We start from the raw sequence: 21,869 nt of genomic DNA, 5'->3' as shown, positions 1-21,869 counted from the left end.
TGAGCCATCTTGCTAACTGGGTGACCTGGGGCCAGCCACTCTCTCACAGCCTAACCTGTCTTTGGAAGAGGGAAGAAACAAACGCTTTGTCTCCCCCTTGCTCCAAAAAGCTCAGGGTGACATACATGGGCCTGACCTTCAGAAGAGGTCTGTGCACCTGCGCAAGTCATTGCTCTGGCCTGCCTTCTTTCAGTCAGGCAAGCCCAAACCAGCAATGCATCCGGAAGCGCAGGGAGTGGCCTCCTCTGCATGCAGATGGTTCTTGCTTTGTTTTCGGCAGGGATGTGTACACAGTCGTTTTCAAATCCATACAAAACATTTGGTTCCCAAACACTTGTTTTCCATTTCCAGCGTTCTGGAAACCTGCAGTGCTTCTTTTTCTAATTCTGCTTAGGCTGCTATTGGTGTAGATTGTGCAAAGTGTCAGAAAATACCAATAAGGTCTGCTAGTCGTGTTAAAATGCAGCTACTTCCTAACGGGTTGGAGAATTTATAATTTTGCAGTTACGTAGGCAGAGATCCAAATGCAAACGCATCCATTGTGCATATTCAGCTGCATACAAGTGAAGAACAGATAGGTAGCTAAAAGGTTCTGCTGTCTGTTTGTTTGCTTGCCTCCTACTAACTCCTGCTTGGCTGCTCTTCTTTTCCCATGCCAGCACTGGGACATGCACTGGAAGAGCAGTTCTGTTTTGTCCCACCACTTTCATCTGTAACTTCCTGATTGTTTTGCAAATAAACATCTGCTCTTTTTCTTCTTTACCTAAGGGAAAGCTTTCCTCAAGGTTTTCTATAAGAAAGAACGGAATTATGAGGCTACAGCTGGGCAGAAGATGCTGAAACTGGCTTGGAAGGTCGATGGTTTTCCCCGCCCCAATGTGATCTGGTCAGTACCAGTGTGGACTGATAAGGAAAAGACAAAACTCCGAGTGGAGGTGGTGGAATTATGTCAGTGCGGTGAGAATGGGCTCAATGCATGTTCACCAACCATAAAACATAGACCACGTCCTCCACCACATTCGTAATTTCGTCTGTCTTCACCTTCCTTCCTTCCGTCCTTCCACAACTACGAGCAGAAGGGCAAATAATGTATGCTGTGCTGCTATTTTGTGAGACTTTGGCAGCATTCCTAAACGTGCTGAAAACCTTGTGCTATTTTGTTACTTTAGTACATGCCCTACATGTGTCCCTATATACATGGTTTCTCAATGACTCCAGAAAAGGCTTTCTGGTGGATATCCATGTGCATTACATTTGTTTCCTCTGTTAAAGTGAGTAGGGAATCCCTAGAAGGCAAAGGTAACTCCCTTGTGCAGGCACAGGATCAAAGGCCAACCAGGTAGGGCATCCTGGGCTCACTTCCCACCAGAGACACTGGACACATCAGCTTCCACCAGAAATGGGAGAGTGCTCCAAAGATGTCACAGGATCTCTTGGCTCATCTCCCTTTCCATGCCGGAAAAGGCACCTAGAAGAAGCATAAAACTGTCACCCTCTTTGAGGGTATGGTGTATTCACAGTGGGGTGGCCAATGCTACCAAGATCCACCACAGGCATCAGGAGAAAAGATTGCCTTGCCCACCCCCCATTTAAAGAAGAGGGGCGGGGAGAAGAACTCACCAGTCCTCAGTGGAACAAAGAAGCTCTGTAACAATCCATAATTGCACACTTCACATAGTAAAAACATAACACAATGGAAAACATAGCACATGCTCTCTTTCTGCTGGAGAACATTTTCCATGATTTTATGTCAGGTAAACGATGAAAATGAATAATTATAGGTTTCTAGAGAGGTTTCTAGCTGTTGGGGAACCCTGAGACCGCCAGCATTGCGTCAGGTCAAAGCATGAGTAAAAAAGGAGGTAGGTGGAGTTCTTAGGTGTCCCCTGACCATCCTGGGTATGCAGAATTTTGTACTCCAGATCCCCTCTCTTTTTTTATTTATTCATAAACTTGTATTTAATTTTTGTTGTAGAATTTTATACAATAAACATAACATTATTGGTATCACATTTCCAATAAACTATATACAAAAAATATTGTTATTTACATTTGGCATCAGATTTCGGGATAGACTGCCTCCACTTTTCGTAGAATCTTGGTCTCATACAGAAATGTTGAATTCAAAAATAGATAAGCAAGCTGTATAGTCCTGAGATTTTATTACAGAATCATCTTTTGTCAAGAATTCTAAGACAGGAATCCATTGCTCCATGAAGTATGATTTATAATTTGGTACTTCTGCTCTCCACTCCTGATAGTCCCATTAATGATAAGTTTACTGGGGGATGACTAGACAGCATTTCAAAGATTCCTCCCCCCAGGGCTTTTTTTCTGGGAAAAGAGGTGGTGGAACTCAGTGGTGGAACTCGGGACCGCCCAATGAGGTCACTTTGGGTCAGCTGGAACAAGGCGGGAGTTTTTTAAAGTTTTAAATCACTCTCTGTGAAAATGGTCACATGGCTGGTGGCCCTGCCCCCTGATCTCCAGTGGCGCGGAGGGCAATCTCAACTCCCCTCTGTCTGGAGATCAGGGGGCGGGGCCACCAGCCATGTGACCATTTTCAAGAGGTGCCAGAACTCGGTTCCACTGCATTCCCACTGAAAAAAAGCCCTGCCTTCCCCCCCTCCCCCAAATGTGTGTGCAAATTCAGCAGATTGGAGCACTTCTGTATAAGAGCGAGTCCATGCTTTATATTTGCCCTGCGAACTGGCATTCCTGTGGTGCTGTGCCCCTACCTCCTGCACTCACATCTGCATCATCTCTCACTGAGTGAGCCTGGAGTGTTGTGCTGTGAGCACCACTGATCCATCCTCATCCGTGGAAATGTCAGTCTCCAACAAGAGCAAGGAAGCTAGCTTCATGATAGGTCCTACTCATGGAGGGAGTTCTGGTAGATGATATGACCAGGTGGTGGCAAGATCATCTGGCCAGGTGGTCACAAGTTTAGCATGGCGATGTGAGTCCCAGGGGTAAAATAAAAATTAAAAAAGGTTCTAACTCTAAGCCCAGTTTAAATGGTAACCCTGTAATGGGATTGCTGCATTGCCTGTATCAACCATCTTTGATTCCCCTTCTTTGTTGTTCAAAATAGGTACAAGGATGGCAAGCTGATTGCTGAGAACAGCTCCTGCTACGAACCAGATCCTCTGAAGTACAGGCTGGTCATAAGGGATCTGAGAACAAAGCATGCTGGGAACTACACCATATCCCTAAGCAACACTAAACATCGCCTCTATGAAAACCTCACAATTCATCTGGTTGTGTTGGGTAAGCATCTGGTAAAGCTGGCTAAGTCTACCACTTTTTTCTCTGCTTCCACTTTCCAAGCCAGCCAGGAATGGTGTGCAGATGCAAGCCGTGCTGCTTGTTTAATTGATGCACGGAGATATGATAGGTATACAGACAAAAGATATGATTATTATTACTCCTGCAGGGCTACTTCAGCCATGGTCTGTGCATTACAGAAAAACAAAGAATCAGCTGTGTTTCTGTTCTGAAGTCTTAAATTGATAGTTGATGGATACCACAGGGATGTGATGAAGGCATCCATGCAGCAGGCAGTCTACAGGTGTGCAGGGAAGGAGAAAATATGTATGGGGGGGGGTTGAAACTATAGGGCATTAGGACCCAGAAGACACTGACTGGATTCTAGCCTACTGTAGAACAGAGGGAGAGGAAAGGAGCCAGCTGGGAAGGGTGAAGGTGTGGAGTTCATGCTTAATTTATAGAAAAAATGATGCCAGAACTCAGTTTAGAAACATCACCCTCGGATCTGGAGGTGGTTTCCTGTAGGTAAGACCTCTTTGTGTTTTTTCAGCGGTGTTATGCACTCTGCAACTGTTTGGAGGTGCGTTCATCTCTTCACATGTTCCTTGGTTAAATCACGCCTTGGAAAGGACTGGCACAAATTCAGCTGCAGGCAAAGACAAGATGTGTCAGTATGGTGTTATGTGATTTATATCTGGACCACAAGCTGACTAAGTGGTCTAACATGCTGAATAATGCACTTTTAATCCATTTCCAATGCACTTTGCAATTGGATTTTACTGTGTAAAGATAAGCTGTATTAAAATTTTCTTTATTTAAACCAGGGCTTTTTTTCAGCTGGAACGCGGTGGAACGGAGTTCTGGAGCCTCTTGAAAATGGTCACATGGCTGGTGGCCCCGCCCCCTGATCTCCAGACAGAGGGGAGTTTAGATCGCCCTCCACGCTGCAGCGCGGAGGGCAATCTCAACTCCCCTCTGTCTGGAGATCAGGGGGCGAGGCCACCAGCCATTTGACCATTTTCTCCGAGGGCAACCCACTGAGTTCCACCACCTCTTTTCTCAGAAAAAAAGCCCTGATTTAAACTATAAACTACACACCACAACACAATAAACAACAAACATAGAGAACAAGAAAACACTCAATTCTAAACATAACACACTTAACAATACATGTATCTATACAATTAAGAGGGGGGCGGGAAGAAAACAAAAAAACCCCTAAATTATACTGGAAGTTGAGTTCCAATTTTCTCTGCAACAAGTATATATCATTTCTAGAGTCCCACTTTTTCTAAATTAGTCACAAAACCCCTCTTTTTTCTATTGTTCCTGTTTCTTAATCCATAAATCCAGATGTCAACAAATCCTTGTTATCCATTTCATGCAAAAAGTCTATTAACGGTTTCCATTCAGTCAAGAAGTTAACTAATGTCCTTTCTCTAATTAACGCAGTAAGTTTTGCCGTTAACGCAAACTCCAAAACTTCTGTCAACCATTCCTCCACCGTAGGCAATGTTGTAGTTTTCCGCTTTTGTGCATAAAATACTCTTGCTGCTGTAATGAAGTATAAAAACAGTGTTCTAAAACTTTTTTCCAACTGGCTGTCCATTATTCCCAACAGAAAAGTCTCTGGTTTCAGCTGAAGTTTAATCTTCTGAATCAATGATTGTATCTGCAACCAAAAACTCTTTGCTTTCTTACATGTCCGCCACACATGAAAAAATGTCCCTTCTTGTTTAGCACATTTCCAACATATATTTGACACCCCCTTATACATTCTAGCTAATTTTTCAGGCGTCATATACCAACGATACATCATTTTGTAAAAAATTTCTTTAATACTGGAGTTTAATGTGAATTTCAGCCCTCTTGTCCACATATTTTCCCATTGCTCCATTAATATATCATGTCCACAATTTTTCGCCCATTTAATCATACATTCTTTTACTTGCTCTTCCTCCATCTCAAACCTCAACAAAAGTTTATACATTTTAGAAATAACATGTTCATCATTTGTACAAAGGGCTATTTCAAATTCAGTTTTAGATTTCTCAGAGTTATAATGACTGTTGTCTAGTTTGAATCTCCAAAATTTGCATATGTGGAAACCACTGACAGACGTGCCCTTCTGCTACTAAATCCTCTCTTGATTTAATTTTGTCCTGAGAGAATTCCAATAAATCCTGATAAGTTAACCATTTAGGTGGACTAACCATTTCCCTTCTAAAATGAGCTTCTTGCAATGACAGCCAGAGAGGTATTTTTGAACAGAATCTAAGTTTGTATTTATTCCATACTCTCAGAATTGCATGCCTTACATAATGATTATTAAACTCTGCATTGGCTTTAACTTTGTCATACCATAGATACCCATGCCACCCAAATTTTAGATCATGCCCTTCCAGGTCCAGTAATCTTCTATTTTTTAACAGTATCCATTCCTTCATCTAAACCAAACAGTTAGCCGCAAAATATAATCTCAAATCTGGTAGGCCCAAACCTCCTCTTTCTTTTGCATCTTGTAGAACCTTAAATTTAACCCTTGGCTTTTTGCCTTGCCATATAAATCTCCGTATATCCTTCTGCCATTGCTTAAATGGTGTCTCTGTTGTCAATACAGGGATTGTCTGAAATAGGAATAACATTCTAGGTAAGACATTCATTTTAATTGTAGCTATTCTTCCCAACAGCGATAATTGAATTTTATCCCATCTTAGCATATCCCTTTTAATTTCTTTCCAAGTCTTAATATAATTATTTTGGAATAACATACAGTTCATATTTGACAAAGTAACACCCAAGTATTTTACCTTTTTCTCAACTTTAAACCCTGTTATGCTCTCAAGTTTCATTTCATCTTGTATTTTAATATTTTTAGTTAAGACTTTGGTTTTCTGCTTATTAACCTTAAAACCAGCCACTACACCAAATTCTTACAATTTTGTCATTAGAATTTCAATTCCTTTCAAAGGGACCTCCAAAATCAACACCAAATCATCTGCAAAGGCTCTCAGTTTGTAGTACTCCTGTTTCACCTTAACACCTCAAATTCTCTCATCTTGTCTTATGCCCCTATTCAAAACTTCAAGCATCAGTATAAATAACAAAGGTGACAATGGGAAGCCTTGTCTTGTGCCTCTTTGTATTCCACATGGTTTAGTTAACTCTCCATTCACGACAATCCGTGCAGTCTGGGTTGTATAGATTGACTCAGTCCATTTAATAAAATTGTCCCCAAAGTCCATATCTTCCAATATCTTAAACAAAAATTTCCAGTTTAAGTTGTCAAAAGCCTTCTCTTGAAGGCTTTTGACAAGATAAGCTGTTTTCATGTATCGTTAACATCGCACAACATCGCGCAACGCTCACGGAACACTAGAGTCTTTATGGTACTATTTTTGACATAATTGCGCCACAAAAATGGAATCACGATGGGGTAACATCAGAAATCGTGCCATGAAGACGCCACTGTTCTGTGAGTGTTGCGTGATATTGCATGACATTAATGACATGCAAAAAAGGTCATATACTTACAATCACTAAAGTGCATTGAAAGTGGATTGAAAATGCATTATTCAACATGCGTGAAAACAACCAGATATGCACGCTATCTCTTAAACTCAGCCCCCATCCACAATATAATAAAAATTAATAACAATAATACTGAAACTATGTGTGAAATTTTATGTCATAGAATCATAGAATTGGAAGGGGCCATACAGACCATCTAGTCCAACCCCCTGCCCAGTGCAGGATCAGTCTAAAGCATCTCTGACAAGTATTCATCCAGCCTCTTCTTGAAAACTGCCAGTGAAGGGGAGCTCACCACCTCCCTAGGCAGCTGATTCCACTTTTGAACTACTCTGACCGTGAAAAAGTTTTTCCTAATATCCAGTCGGTACCTTTGTGCATGTAGTTTTAGCCCATTGCTTCACGTCCTACCCTCTGCTGCCAACTGGAACAGCTCTTTGCCCTCCTCCAAATGACAGCCTTTCAAATATTTAAAGAGAGCAATCATGTCCCCCTTCAACCTCCTCTTCTTCAAACTAAACATTCCCAAGGCCCTCAGCCTTTCCTCGTAGGGCTCAGTCTCCAGACCCCTGATCATTCTTGTCGCTCTCCTCTGCACCCTCTCGATTTTGTCCACATCCTTTTTGAAGTGAGGCCTCCAGAACTGCACACAATACTCCAGGTGTGGCCTGACCAAGGCAGTATAGAGAGGGGCTATGACTTCCTGCGATTTCGATGCTATGGCCCCTTTGATACAACCCAGGATTGAATTAGCTATTGGACTTTTTGATTTGGCAGGCATCTAATGTGAGTTCTCATAACCTTTCAAATGTGAAAGGCCATTACATGTGGACTATATTAAATACAGTTAAATACCATAGCATGTCAACCCCGAAGGACTGTCAGATACTAAATAATATTGCATATCATTTGTGAAATATTGAAATCAAACAGCATTGAAATCAAATGCCAAATACAGTAACCAAATATTCAGTTTTAGGTGGGTAGCTGTGTTGGTCTACAGCAGAACAGGAAAACTCAAAACCAGTAGTCCCTTGTAGACCAACAAGATTTTCAGGGTAGAAGCTTTCAAGTCACAGCTCCCTTCGCCAGATGATAGTGTTATCTGATGAAAAGAGCTTTGACTCTTAAAAGCTTATACCCTGAAAATATTTTTGGTCTTCAAGGGGGTACTGGACTCAGATCTTGTTGTTCCAAATATTCAGTGAACATTTTAATACTTGGAAAGTATCTGGAGAATATTTGATATCAGAACTTGCAGAGAAGAATTCATGCAAACAAATTCATTCAAGCTCTGCTTTATTCCTTTGTTGTATGTCATCAATTTGTCACAATTTTAATACCCGATTATATAAAAGGCTAAGCAGATTCAAGACAGCTCACTTGCTTCTCTGGTGTGCTGCTGTGAAGCCCAGATGAGGCAGCCAGATCTCCAGAGAGCACACCACAGCAGAAAGTCCAGGCTGGGATCAGGTGCGGAGCAAGCGGCAATGCCTGCCCCCCACCTTCACACAGCTGGGATCAGAAGAGGAGCAGGCAATGCCCATCCCCTGCCTTCACCCAGCTGGGATCAGGAGCGAAGCAGGTGGCAATGTCCACCCTCCACCTTCACCCAGCTAAGATCAGGAGCGAAGCAGTTGACAATGCCCATCCCCCGCCTTCACCTACCTGGGATCAGGAGTGGAGCGGATGGTAATGCCCACCCTCCGTCTTTACCCAGCTGGGATTAGAAGAGGAGCAGGTGGCAATGCCCATCGCCCGCCTTCACTCAGCCAGGATCAGGAGCGAAACAGGTGGCAATGCCTGCACTCCACTGTCACCCAGCTGGGATCAGGAGTGGAGTAGGTGGCAATGCCTGTCCCTCCGCCATCACCCAGCTGGGATCAGGAGCGGAGCACATGGCAATGCCCATCCCCTCTTCAGCCAGCTCAGATCAGGAGTGGAGCAGGTGGTAATGCCTGCCCCCCACCTTCACCCAGCTTGTATTAGGAGCAGGTGGAAAGATCCACCCTCCCTTAACTCAACCAGGATCAGGCATGGAGCAGGTGACAATGCCCGCCCCTTCACCTGGCCGGGATCAGAAGGGGAGCATGAAGCAATACCCCCCCCCCTTCACCCAGCCTGGATCAGGCGCAGAGAAGGAGGTAATGCCCGCCTCCACCTGGCTGGGATCAGAAGCGGTATCTAAGCAAAAAGTGTAACATGGTAAGAAGTCCCAAAAGCAAAAAGTCCCACGTAAACTTACTATATCAGTTTAAGTAAATATAGAAGGTATTTTAGTCATAATTCACAAATTTCAAATTCACAGTAGAACTTTTTAGTATACAGGAAATGCCTTTCAGGTACTCAAACAGACCTTAAAACATTCAATAATGACATTATATAAAGTGTAGTACTAATGTGCTATTAAATATATATCCTATTGTACACCCCATATAAAGTGCAAGTGCAAGCTTAGCACTACAAAACCATTAAATGTAATATACATGGGTCATATGCACTATGTATCCAAATGGGAAAAGAGTCCAAGAAATGTTTTACTGCAACGGAGACCACTCCAAGTGGCTGTGACAAGTTCCAAAGCGTTGATTATTATCCTCTTATTATCCTCTGATGGGTTATCTAGATCATATTTAATCCCGTTTCAAATTCCGTCTTTCTCAAAGAGTACACAGTAAGACTTCCATTCAAAGCAGTTATTTATCATAAACCAGTTGGTACCTTCATATAGTAACATCCACTGTAAATTATGATTAAAATACCTTATATATGTACTTAAATTGATATAGTAGTCATATTAGTAATTTTACACGGGATTTTTTGATTTGGGGATCAGGAGCAGAGCAGGAGGCAATGCCCCCCCCCCTTCACTCATCTGGAATCAGGTGCGGAGCAGGTGGCAATGCCTGTTCCTCCTTCATCCAGCCGGATCAGGCACAGAGAAGGTGGCAATGCCCACCCCCCCTTCACTCATCTGGAATCAGGTGCGCAGCAGGTGGCAATGCCTGTTCCACCATCCAGCCGGATCAGGCACAGAGCAGGTGGCAATGCCCGCCCCCCCCTTCACTCAGCCAGGATCAGCCACAGAGGAAGTGGCCATGTCCGCACCCCTACCTTCATCTGGCTGTTATCAGTGATGGAGGATGAGGGAATGCCCACCTGCCCGCCCTCCCCTTTCTATAGCCCGTTGTATTTTTTCTCACAATGGGCTTTGTTGCTAGTCAGTTATAATTGTCTGAATGGCATATGGTTTATAGTTAATGGATACTTGTGTGTATGCACAAATGCCCTTGTGTATGAGACAGAATGGGTGTTCATTGAAAGAATGGACTGTCCAAATAAAAACCTGAGGCATAAAATTCATGAACAGTGAACAAAAGGGCTGGAATGCTGGATTCCATCCATTTGGTTTGTCTCTGTTAATGGTTTTGCAAGCTTTTCATCTCTGTATTTGTGTATAATTTCACGGACAAGTGCTTTCTGGTGTTCCTTTGTCACACATCAGCTCAGCAGAAGGAATTAATCAGGAATAATTATTACAATTATTGTAAATATGTCATTTATTGCAAGCATACCAGCTCCAAGAATGCTGATAATTCATAAAGTGAAGAAATATTACTCCGTGGGGAAGGTAGAAGGGAAGTAAACAGCAGGTGTTTCATTTTTGGTAACAGAAGATTTACTCCCCCGCAAGGGGGCAGGTAGTTGCCAAGAAATCTCTTATATTCCTCCCCAATTATTTGACCTCAAAAAACTGAGGGAAATTATCTTGCTGTGAAGAGGAATGACCCGAAGTGCCACAGAAACCACCTTTGTCTTATAGCCCAATGCTGTTCACGTGATTGGCCCTGGTCCTAGAGGCAAAAAAGGGGGGGGGGAGAGACAATATGGCGGGTGGGCCCAGCCTCAATTAGCAATGTATGCTGTAACCTTGGTAGTATGAGCTCTGCTGTGCCCCGTTGATGCTATGTCCACATTTTAACCAATCCCCTGTATGGAATATTCCCATCCCAGAAAGTTATTCTGGTTTGTTAAAACATGCTGAATTAAAAGGAAAGACTGCTTTCACCAACCATCTTCAGGAAGTCATCGATCAGAAAGAAAAATATAGAATTCCAAGCAGAAGCAGCTGGAGAAACTTAATGGTGGAAATGTGTTGCTTCTCTTCCAGGAATACTATTTCAGTTTTTTGTGAGGGAAGGAATCTATTGTTCGAAGCTTGTCATGCTGTCTGCAGGCCCCTAGCCAGGAATGTTAGGGTATGATGGTCTGAGTTCACAGAAAGGGGTGACGGGCGCTTCATCTGCCTGTCATCCCAAATACAGAGAGTCGCTTGGCACAGCCTGATGATGCCGTGGGCAGAGGGCACTGATGATGTGGTGTGGTTATGCCATACTGAATAGCAGAATGTACCACCTAGTATCTGTGTATAGTTACAATTACGTAGCTTTGAATAATAGTAACAATAACAACAACATTCAATTTATATACCACCCTTCAGGATGACTTAACACCCACTCAGCGCGTTTTACAAAGTATGTTATTATTATCCCCACGACAAACACCCTGTGAGGTGGGTGGAGCTGAGAGAGGTCCTAGAAGCTGTGACTCACCCAAGGTCACCCAGCTGGTTTCAAGCGGAAGAGTCAGGAATCAAACCCAGTTCTCCAGATTAGAGTCCCATTGTTCTTAACCACTACACCAAACTGGCTGTAAAGGGTAAGAGCCAGTTTGGTGTAGTGGTTAAGTGCTGCAGGAGAACGGGGTTTGATTCCCCACTCCCAGGGCTTTTTTTCTGAGAAAAGAGGTGGTGGAACTCAGGACCGCACAATGACGTCACTTTGGGTCAGCTGGAACAAGGGGGGAGTTTTTTAAAGTTTAAATCGCCCACAGCGAAAATGGTCACATGGCCAGTGGCCCCGCCCCCTGATCTCCAGACAGAGGGGAGTTTGGATCGCCCTCCGCAGGCAATCTAAACTCCCCTCTGTCTGGAGATCAAGGGGCGGGGCCACCAGCCATTGTTCATTTTCAAGAGGTGCCAGAACTCTGTTCCACCACGTTCCAGCTGAAAAAAAGCCCTGCCCACTCCTCTACTTGAAGCAGCTGGGTGACCTTGGGTCGGTCACAGCTCTTTCAGAGCTCTCTTAGCCCCACCCACCTCACAGGGTGATTGTCATAATAATAACACACTTTGTAAACTGCTCTGAGTGGGTGTTAAATTGTCCTGAAGGGCAGTATATAAATTATTATGCAAATTAACTATGCACTAAATGTAAAATGTACCTGATGTTTTAGTGCTGATTATTGTCTCCCATTTCCTGTTGATGTGTACAATAGTTGCCACAAACAGGCACATGTAGAAATCTAAGAGGACCTGTGTCTGTGATGCAGCACACCACCAGCCATCTGAAGGGAAGTGATTTACCTATGATCATACTAGGAAGGTTTTGTTGATTGTGATCCTACATTCATCCCTCAAGGAGGTTTACAGGGCATATGATGGGGATATGATCCAAAACTCTGTTAGGAAAACTCAAGGAGGGTTAACCAATTTTATTGTAGCATTAGTCTTAAAGGTGCTACTGGACTCTTTTTGATTTTGCTACCACAGACTAACACGGCTAACTCCTCTGCATCAAGGAGGGTTGAGGGCTCTTAATCAGTGCTTTCGTTTCAAAAATCCTGTGTTTCATCTCCTTCCAGCCTAGAAATATGCCTTAATACGAGGTGGGTGGCCATTGTGTAGTGAGGAAATAGTACTCTGCATGTGTGCAGTGTTGGTTTTCTGGCATCCAGAGAAGGGATTATTCTTGGCTCAGATTTATTTAGATTCTCCCAAAGACCTTATTTTTCTGCAATGAGAGGTGGTGGGAGTTTATCTGATGTGAAAGCCAGAAAAGGGGAACCTGTCTGAGAGTCTACTGAGAGCCACTTTACATAGCCATTGTGTTTTATGAGGCTAAATGTTGTTCCATGAATGAAACACTGAGGGCTGGATGCAGAATATTTGGGGTTGATGAAAGGAGGAGGTCCCCTTTAACCACTACAAAAATAATGCTAGTGATCATGGGACCAGAATGGACTAGTGTCATGTGGGATGGAAGCTAAAGTGATGGGGGGGGGGGTGGAATTAAGTGTGGTGGAGCAAAGAAGTGCGCTGGATCGAACCCCAAAAGAGGAAAGAGCCGGTATGGTTCCCTAAACACACAGTGAACGTGTGTTGGGAATGCACAGCCAATTGGGGTCTTTGGTGCCTGTCTTTTGAATGCATGCCTCCTCATCTTTATATGTTTGCTATGGGAAAGCTGGTACAGCTCAAGTAAAGAAAACTGCAGCACAAAATCAAAGGCAGTTCTAAGAGTTGAGGCAGAATGCACTCTGCATAAGTAAAGTTGCTTGTGAGAATGTAGTGGTGGGTGCTTGGACGGTGTGTCTGCTTTTACACCGGCCTAATAAAGCTTGGTGGGTCCCTCTTTGAAGCAAGGAGCCCTGCAGATGACTACCTCTGGTTAACACCCAGCTCCCTGCCGTCTGCTCTGATGGGCAGATGCTCGCCAGGCTGTTGGTCTTCCTCAACACCTGCCACCGTTTTACTGCTCATGGCAGTGATTAAACTTGGCACCTTCGGTTGCATGCAAAGCATTTCTTCTACTGCAGTGTCCCAGCCCGCCTCCGAATCCAGCAGTCTGTTCTGAGTATTGCCAGGTGTCTGACAATCCCCTGTGGTTTTGCAGTGGGGAAATGGGATGTGTTTGTTTATTGTAGAGCATTTTATATGCCATCCCTCAGTGATAGGCTCTTGGGTCAGCAAAACACTAAATACAAGTCATCAAAGATAAAAAAAAAATGTCACATTTTCAGATGCTCAAATAGAAAAATGCCCTGGCGACGTGAAAAAGGAAAGCTTCTTAGCACAATGAATAGAACTGAGGAGAAAAATTAGCACCCTAGGGAAATGTGGGGGGGGGAGAGGTATCATGTTTTGCTGTGTACCAGTAGTGACTCCCGCCATATGGTTGACAACCCCTCCGCCATGATTCTGTGTTCTGAGGCAGACACTGGAAGGAAGAGATTTAACATGTTCCTGGGGAGTTGAGCATACATTATGGGTGGGCTGCGTTTGCAAGTTGTGCATGCTGCATTCAGTCCAGGCCAGCCACAAAGCAATGCTCAGCAATGTACCCTCTCTGTGCCTGAATACTAGGAGGTAAATTGTTAAGAGCCAATCAACATGTTACTGTTTGCAGTGGGTAGAGTGGTGTTTCCCAGCCAGGGTTCTATGGATCCCTGGGATTCCACAGGACATTGTCAGGGATTCTGCGATAAATCATGGAATAAATAAATAAAAATTTTGAAATACCAGGAAGAATTCCAAATATCCCTCAAAATATCATGGATGTTAAGATTGCATTTAGTTGTATTCTGTCTGGGTTCATTTTACATTGTTACGGAACTTTGACAATACAAAAGACAGTATTTTAGCAGTCACTGAACCCAGCTCCCCCAGCTTTTTCAGGCCTCTAAACTAGAGTTTCCAGGTCCTCTTACCCTCCCGGCGGGAGGCAGGAGACCTGGCACTCACTCAATGATGGCACCTCACATGCACGCTCCTGGCCTGCGCAATGAAGTGACATCATCTCGCAGGCCACGTGCCGCCCTGGGAGTGCTCCCATGCTCAGCAGGGGGCCGAATTAGGTTCAATTTGGCCCAAATCATCTTGATTCAGGCCCAAATCAGACCGCTGAGGAGTGCAGGAGCACTGCCAGGGGGCCCAAGGGGACTTGCTCCTGTGATCTGCAGCAGCCTGATTTGGGCCAAAACCAGGCTGCTGCGGACCTGAATCAGGCTGCTTCAGCAGCCAGGTAAGTGGGGGTGGGGGTGGAGGGTGGGAGTGGGGGATCCCCTGCCCCCTAGCAGTGGGCTGGCAACCCTACTCTAAACATTTCAGAGGTAGGGGTTCCTCAGGATTCGAAAAAAATAATTTAGGGTTTCCTCTGTGGAAAAAGGTTGAAAAATATTGGTGCAGAGTCTGGGTTCTCCTGACTTGACCTTGACTCTGACCGTCAGGAGCAGGGGGACTTGTTCTCCAAGCGCACAGGGCCCCGATTCAGATTGGGATTGTGGTGTGAGGGGAAGAGAAGGGTCTTCAGCCTCCCCCCATGCCATTTTCCCAACCCCAAATATCCCTGATGTATTTGCTCCCATTGTGGGGCTGTGTGTAAAGTGTATATTGCAGCCCTCTATGCATGCATTTAGGATAGGTATGGATTCTGGCCAATGTCCCTTTGGTCTGCTTGAGAGCATTTGCCGTATGTTGAGGCCTCTTGTCTGCGCCACCCATGTGCCTAGCCCACCCCTGGAATTTAACAGCCGAGAACAGCCAGAGCCTCCTGCTGGGTCTTGCTGCTTTTACATGTCAGGTTCTTGGGCCTCCAGGAGGTGGCTGACTACTTGACACAAAGAAGTTCCTTCTGTGCATATTTGCACGTCCGGAGCTCTCCAAGATGCTGGTGGGTTGCTCCGTTTTTGTTCTCTTGGATTCATGTCTTGTCCAGAGTTGAATGTCTTGAAAGGTTTGAGCAAAGGGGGTGGGGAGAGTAAAGGGTGATTTTAGCACACAGCTGGCGACTACATGTCATGGCTAGCCAAAAATGGAAAACGTGGGAGAAAACCATTATTCCAGGCTTGTAAAAACAAGTATGTGTGGTGGGAGGGTGATTTTTAAAACTACTTATGGTCAAGCAAGAGCATTTTTCATTTTCATCCTAGAACAAATAAACTGAATTTATCAAGTCTTCTCAGAGTCTTTTATCCAACAGGGGTGTTTCCGTTGAAGCCGGTCGGAGATGGGACTGTGCTGTTTTACCAAACGGAACAAACACTGCAGCTGTCTCGTAGCTGATTCTCGTTCTTTGTAGGGCAGCAAGCAATTCCCACACATCCAAATCACCCTCAAAATCCTTCTCTGTAACTATTTTCTCTGCACGCATAACTATTCCATAGATATATACAACTTTAACATTTGATAGGGTTGCCAAACTCCAGGTGATCACCTGGAGATCACCTGGATCTCTGGAGATCTCCTGGAATTAGAACTGGTCTGCAGATCACAGAGATTGGTTCCCCATATATAACAGCTTTGGATAGTGGACTGTATCACGTCCCTATGGAGGTCCTTCTGCTGCTCCCCAAGCCTGCCCTCCTCAGGCTCCACCCCCAAATCACGATGGCAACCCTCGTTTGATTACCCCTTATTTTACCACAGCAGCCGTCACCTGATGGTATCAGACATGTCACACAGTACTTGACACGCAGTAGCGGCTAGCTTTTCATAATATTTGGCCTGGAATTTGATCAATTTCTGTACCATTTGCCAACCAGAACAGTGAAACTACAGCAGCACTGGCATATTTCGGTATTTTCTGCACCATAGTGACTCCAAATTTCAAATGTTCTATTTAGGGTTAAATTTCAACTGTGATAATCTGAATATTCACAAGATTTTAATCTGTTTACAGCTTGCTTCAGTACTGATATACTCCTTTCTCAAGTTTCATAGAATCATAGAGTTCGAAGTTCCCTCAGAGACCGTCTAGTCCAACCCCCTGTCCAATGCAGGAACAGCCTAAAGCATCCCTGACAAGTATTAGTCCAGCCACCATGAGGGGAAACCCACCACATCTCTAGGCAGCCAGTTCCATTGTTGGATTACTGTTAACGTGAAGAAGTTTTCCCCTAATGTCTAGCCGGTACCTTCCCTCATGTAGTTTAAACCCACTGTTTCGAGTCTTATTGGGAACATAAGGAACAGCTCCCTTCCCTCCTCTTGAGTGACAGCCTTTTAATTACTTCACGAGAGCAATCATGTCTGCCCTCAACCTCCTCTTCTCCAAACTGAACACTCCCAGGTCCCTCAGTCTTTCCTCGTGGGGCTTGGTCTCCAGGCCCCTGATCATCCTGGCTGCCCTCCTCTGCACCTGTTCCAATTTGTCCACATCCTTTTTGAATTTAGGCCTCCAGAACTGCACACAATACTCCAGGAATGGGCCTGACCCATGTGGTATATAGTGGGGGTAATGACATCCTGTGATTTGGATGTTATACACCCAGCAGTCTTTCTTGCTGCTGCATCACACTGACTGCTCATATTTAGCTTCCCATCCACACATACCCCAAGATCTTGTTCACACACACTGCTACCCAGAAGTGTATCCCTCATCCAGTATGCAGGTGGACAATCTGGCACTTATCCATGTTAAATCGCATCTTATTCACATCTGCCCTCTTTTCCAGTATGTTTGGATCTCATTGAATTCTATCTCTGTCTTCAAGGGTGTTTGCTACTCCGCCCAGTTTGGTGTCATCACAAATTTAACAAGTAATAATAATATTGAAAAGCACTGGGCCCAGAACCGAGCTCTGTGGCACTCCACTGGACACCTCCCTCCACTCAGATGTGATGCCTTTGACAACTACTCTTTGGGTGTGGTTATCCAGCCAGTTCCCTATCCATCTAACCATCCTACAGTCCAGTCTACAGTCCTCCAGTTTACCCATCAGAAGAGCATGAGGAACTTTGTTAAAAGCTTTACTGAAATTGTATACAATTTTCCTATACAGTTTTTCCAGTCATTTCCCTTCCTTAAAGAGTCCATTTTGGTTTAATTGGTATCTCTGCCATTCTCTTTCTTCAGACATTCAATAGAAGTACGAGGCATATAGCAAGATGGTGCCCACTGGCCTTGCCTCCTGCCCCCCATCCACACATTCAACCAAATGCCGGTGGTGAGCCCATTTGGTTCTGTCAGCTCCACCCTTTGTGCCTGTTGTAAGTTTCCCACTCACAGACCAGAGCCTTTTGCACATAGCATTCTAACCACCTAGGAACTAGTGGTGTGAACATCTCTTGTTTGAACTCCCTTGATAAAACATGAGGCTTACTACTTACCTGCTTGCATCCATGTTCCCTGCTGAAGCTCGTCCTGTGCATAATGCCGGCCATGATGAGCACCATAGTTTCCATGGGTGTTGCGGCTTGCAACGGCATTTACCCCGTAGATGAATGAAACCATTTGACTCACTGTACAGGCCACCTCCTATAAAGCACAGAATCACTAGCACCTTGTCCTCTCTTTGCTCCTCCGCAGTCTGATGTGTCCTGTCAAGGACTGACATTGGCTACAGGGAGTTGCCAGGTTCTTGCACTTGTGCAATCGGCAGCATCGATTTGAGGGGCAATCATATGACTGCAAAATCAACTAGGTGCACCTATGCATAATAGGGTTGGCAACCTAATGGTGGGCCTGGAAATCTCCCAGAATTACAACTGATCTCCAGACTTCAGAGATCAATTTCTCTGGAGAAAATGGCTGCTTTGGAGGGTGGAGTTCATGACATTATACCCAACTGAGGTCCCTCCCCTCCCCAAGTCCTACTTGCCTCCAGCTTCACCCCCAAATCTCCAGGCATTTCTTAACCTGGAGTTTGCAACTCTAAGGCATGAATAGACTCCTTACTTTAAAAAAAAAAAAAACCTCAGTCTTAACCTTTTTTTTCTTTTTATGCTGTACCTTTAAAAATTGGAGATGGTGGCAGCAGATAATAAAGAATGTGCTCAAATACAGCTCTTCTGGACAGATTAGTGCTCTACTCAGAGGGGTGAACAAAGTCAGTGTTGTTATATCCCCACAATACAGCTGGGCTGAGAGAAGCGGCTTCCCCAACACCACCTGCAGAGCTCATGGCAGTGCTGCGACTGAAACCAGCAGAGTGCTGACTCACAGCCCAACCACTTAACCACTCTGCTACAGCAGCTCTAAGAGGCAGGTAGTGAAGGGCTGCTTCAAGAAAGCCATCAAATTGTGTGAGAAAGGCTTTTGATAATTTAAACAGACTTGACTTGAACACATCCAAACAGCTTAGTAAACTATTGGCTCCTTGTTTCAGGGCTGTATTAACCCATGGGTGGGCCCCTAGGCTTTCAGGTATTTCAGGCCCCCACTAGCTCTTTAGTCTTTCACCTCACTACAGCTGACAGCCTGACCCGGTACGGTAGGTACTAGGCCGCAGCACGTAGCCCTATGTTCATTTTGAGGGTCTCCTGAAGAATCTTAAAAATATTTTTTATTGTGAAAATAGAACTCTTCAGGAAAGCTCATTTTGGGGGTATAATTGTTCAATACTGTAATGTTTTGAAGTGAGTAACATTTTTATTAGTCATTAAAATATATATAATTTATGGATAATTGTTTTAATATGAAACAATTTGTTCCACTTCAATAAGGAAGCAGTTAATTATCTTATTAATAGAGGTTATATAAGAGAATCAATTAATTGCGATTTATGTGGGGGTGCGCCTCCACAAAAAAACCTGGCCGGCCCATAGTCCCTGTGAGGCCCCGAGGCTTCGGCCTAGTCAGCCTGAGGAATAATACAGCCCTGCCTTGTTTGCAACTGAACAGGCAGGTGTTCAGACATAATCCAAGGAACTCACTGCCGACACTGGGGCTGAATAGAAGCACTGGAGGTAGGGGCAGTGGCTACTATCCTGGTCGCATCTGCACAGGCAGGGAGGCCTTGTTTATTTTAAATTGTGTAGCGTCTACTTTGCTCTTAGAAGGAACTTGTTTTAGAGCTCATAATGGAGGACATATTGATGGAGACCCTGGGTAGGATTCCAAGGTGCCTGCTGATGGTGGGAAAACTCCCGGGATTTTGCCCCCTTGTCTGCCGATCACCCAGGGACTGGCAAGAGGAGGCAAGCTCCTGCAGCTTCCCGCCACCGGCAGGCACTTTAGAAGCACGTTCTGCACACACACTCCCAGCCAGCGCAGCAATGTCACTTCCGGAAGTGATGTCACGCCACCCGCAGGAACATTCCCACACTTTGTTTGGGGCTGATTTGGGCTGTGTGACGCGTGGGAGCACTCGCGCGGGCGGCATGGTGACGTCACTTCCGGAAGAGATGTCATCATGCTGGCTCCAGACCACACGTGTGCAGAAGACGACCGACAGGAGGTGAAGGGTATCTGGCAATCCTAAGCCTGGGTCACAAGTAGAGATGGGCACGATCGGCATTACGATAGAAAAATACCCACGATAATTGCGTTCGCGCGATCAGGACCCGGCGGATTGGTGCCGTCCACGGCGACCGATCCAGCGTTCGGGGGGGGGGCTTCATCGGGGCTTCATTGGGGCCATCGGGATCTGATCGGGGATCCAGACAATTAGGTGCCAGTAATCTATTCCCGGGGCAATGGAGCCAGGGGAATGCCTGAGCTGTGTTTGCCCTCCTTCTGTCACCCTGGAAACCCGAATGGAAGCCCAGCTTTCCTTGATTAGCAAGGCTTCCTTCCAACCACGGAGCAGCAATGCACTCACCAGTTGGGAGAAGAGACCCAGGGGAGGGAGGGGGAAGGGGGTGTTCTGCAGCCATGGGCACTCCAAACGTTTTTTGCTTTTAAAAAAATGGGGCTTTGTAGGAGGAATGGCTGTTTTTCTGTCTGTCACTCTCTGTTTTTAACCTGCTTTTAAAACACTGTATTTTGTAGGAAAACCTCATTCACGGCTCTGTGTGTGTGTTTAAAATATGCTTTTGGAAGACTGGCTGCTTGCTTTTAAACTCGGGTGGGGAGGAATGGAGGATTCTGTCCCTGGTTTTTTTAAAAAGCTGGCTGAAACATGTTGACGGGGTCTCTCTCTCTCTCTCTCTCTCTCTCTCTCTCTCTCTCTCTCTCTCTCGAGAGGCAGGGACAGGTTAAAAACGTTTTCCCCCTCTGCTCTGTGTGTGTGTGTGTGTGTGTGTGTGTGAGAGAGAGAGAGAGAGAGAGAGAACGTCCCCTCCCTGAGGGGAGGCGGCTCAGCGCCGGGTTAAAAACTCCCCCCCCCTCTGCTCTAAGTGTGTGTGAACGTTCCCTCCCTGAGGAGAGGCAGCTTGTCGCCGGGTTAAAAACTTTCCCCCCCCCTCTGCTCTAAGTGTGTGTGTGTGTGTGTGTGAACATACCCTCCCTGAGGGGAGGCGGCTCATTGCCGCCTCCCCATGCCCGCCAGGCCCGGCGGTCACCGCCACCACCCACCTTCCCACATAACTGGGAACAGCGGGGCACCCCTCCGCTTTGGTCTCCCCGATCCCCGAATTGGAAATGGGAGATGACCGGTGTGGATCGGTGATTTGGGGTCGTTGCCAGCGCCGGTCCCCAATCAGCTTGATCGGTAATATTTTTTGGATCATGCCCACCTCTAGTCACAAGGCAAGTGACTCCCAAGTTCAGGCTCTCAGTTGCCCGTTGTGGGAGGAAATGTAGCCTGGCATAGGAAGCTTTTGCTGGTAGTTTTAAAGCGAAAGTGTAAAAATTAGTAAAAACAGCCCTGGGCGGGTGCTGCTGAGGTGGCCTGTGCAGAACAACGGTTAGCAAATTCCAAGCAAGTTGCTTACTAACAGCCTGCCTACATCTGCCTGACTGTGCCAGCCCATCACCACCGAGTTCTCCACATTCTTTGTGGGGGCCTTTATTGAAAATCTCATTGAGGTTGCGCTCATTTTGTGGGGTCAGGCAGAACATTCGGAGGGCAGGAAGCAGAGAGAGTTTGCAAAGCAATCCCAGACACGTATGGAGAGGGAGCAGTCTCAGCCGGCGATATGCCGTTAGCCTGTGAAATTCATACCCAGGGTTAAAAGATGTCCGGTGACACATTATGCCACCTGACCTCTGGCAGAAACCTGCAAGTTAACATGTGGACCATTTTAAAGGCTGGAAACAGTGGTGGAGATCACTCTGTTTTAAAACAGAACATTTGCTATTTATCATCAAGCATAGCAAAGCAATTTAAAAGAAGAAACCTTTTAAATTATGATTGGGCTGATTTGGGGCTGGCCTTCATGCAATTTAATTGTGGATTATAAATGAGGATTCAAGAATATCCTTCCTAGAGAACATACGTGACCAAAGAGGGTGTAACGAAATGGTTTCCAGGGGTGAAATGAGTGCCAGTTGCTGTTAATCTGTCTTTAAAGAAAGGGGAGGAAATGTTCCCCATGAGGTCTGATGGGCTGTGGGGCCAGGGAGAGG

General features: G+C 45.3%; 1 protein-coding gene across 4 annotated transcripts in view; it reads left to right on the top strand.

The window, feature by feature from the left end:
* Nucleotides 1-21,869, top strand: part of LOC129341053 (vascular endothelial growth factor receptor kdr-like) — a 281,338-nt gene that overhangs the window by 102,826 nt on the left and 156,643 nt on the right. For all 4 annotated transcript variants that reach the window (XM_054995953.1, XM_054995952.1, XM_054995951.1 and 1 more), the window contains exons 8-9: nt 769-886; nt 3,095-3,270. In XM_054995953.1, coding sequence (XP_054851928.1) covers nt 769-886; nt 3,095-3,270 — 294 coding nt within the window. The remainder of the gene's footprint in view (nt 1-768; nt 887-3,094; nt 3,271-21,869) is intronic.

Source organism: Eublepharis macularius, chromosome 13 (genome assembly GCF_028583425.1).
Source record: "Eublepharis macularius isolate TG4126 chromosome 13, MPM_Emac_v1.0, whole genome shotgun sequence".
Lineage (NCBI taxonomy): Eukaryota > Metazoa > Chordata > Lepidosauria > Squamata > Eublepharidae > Eublepharis > Eublepharis macularius.
This window is presented reverse-complemented; position numbering and strand designations above follow the sequence as displayed.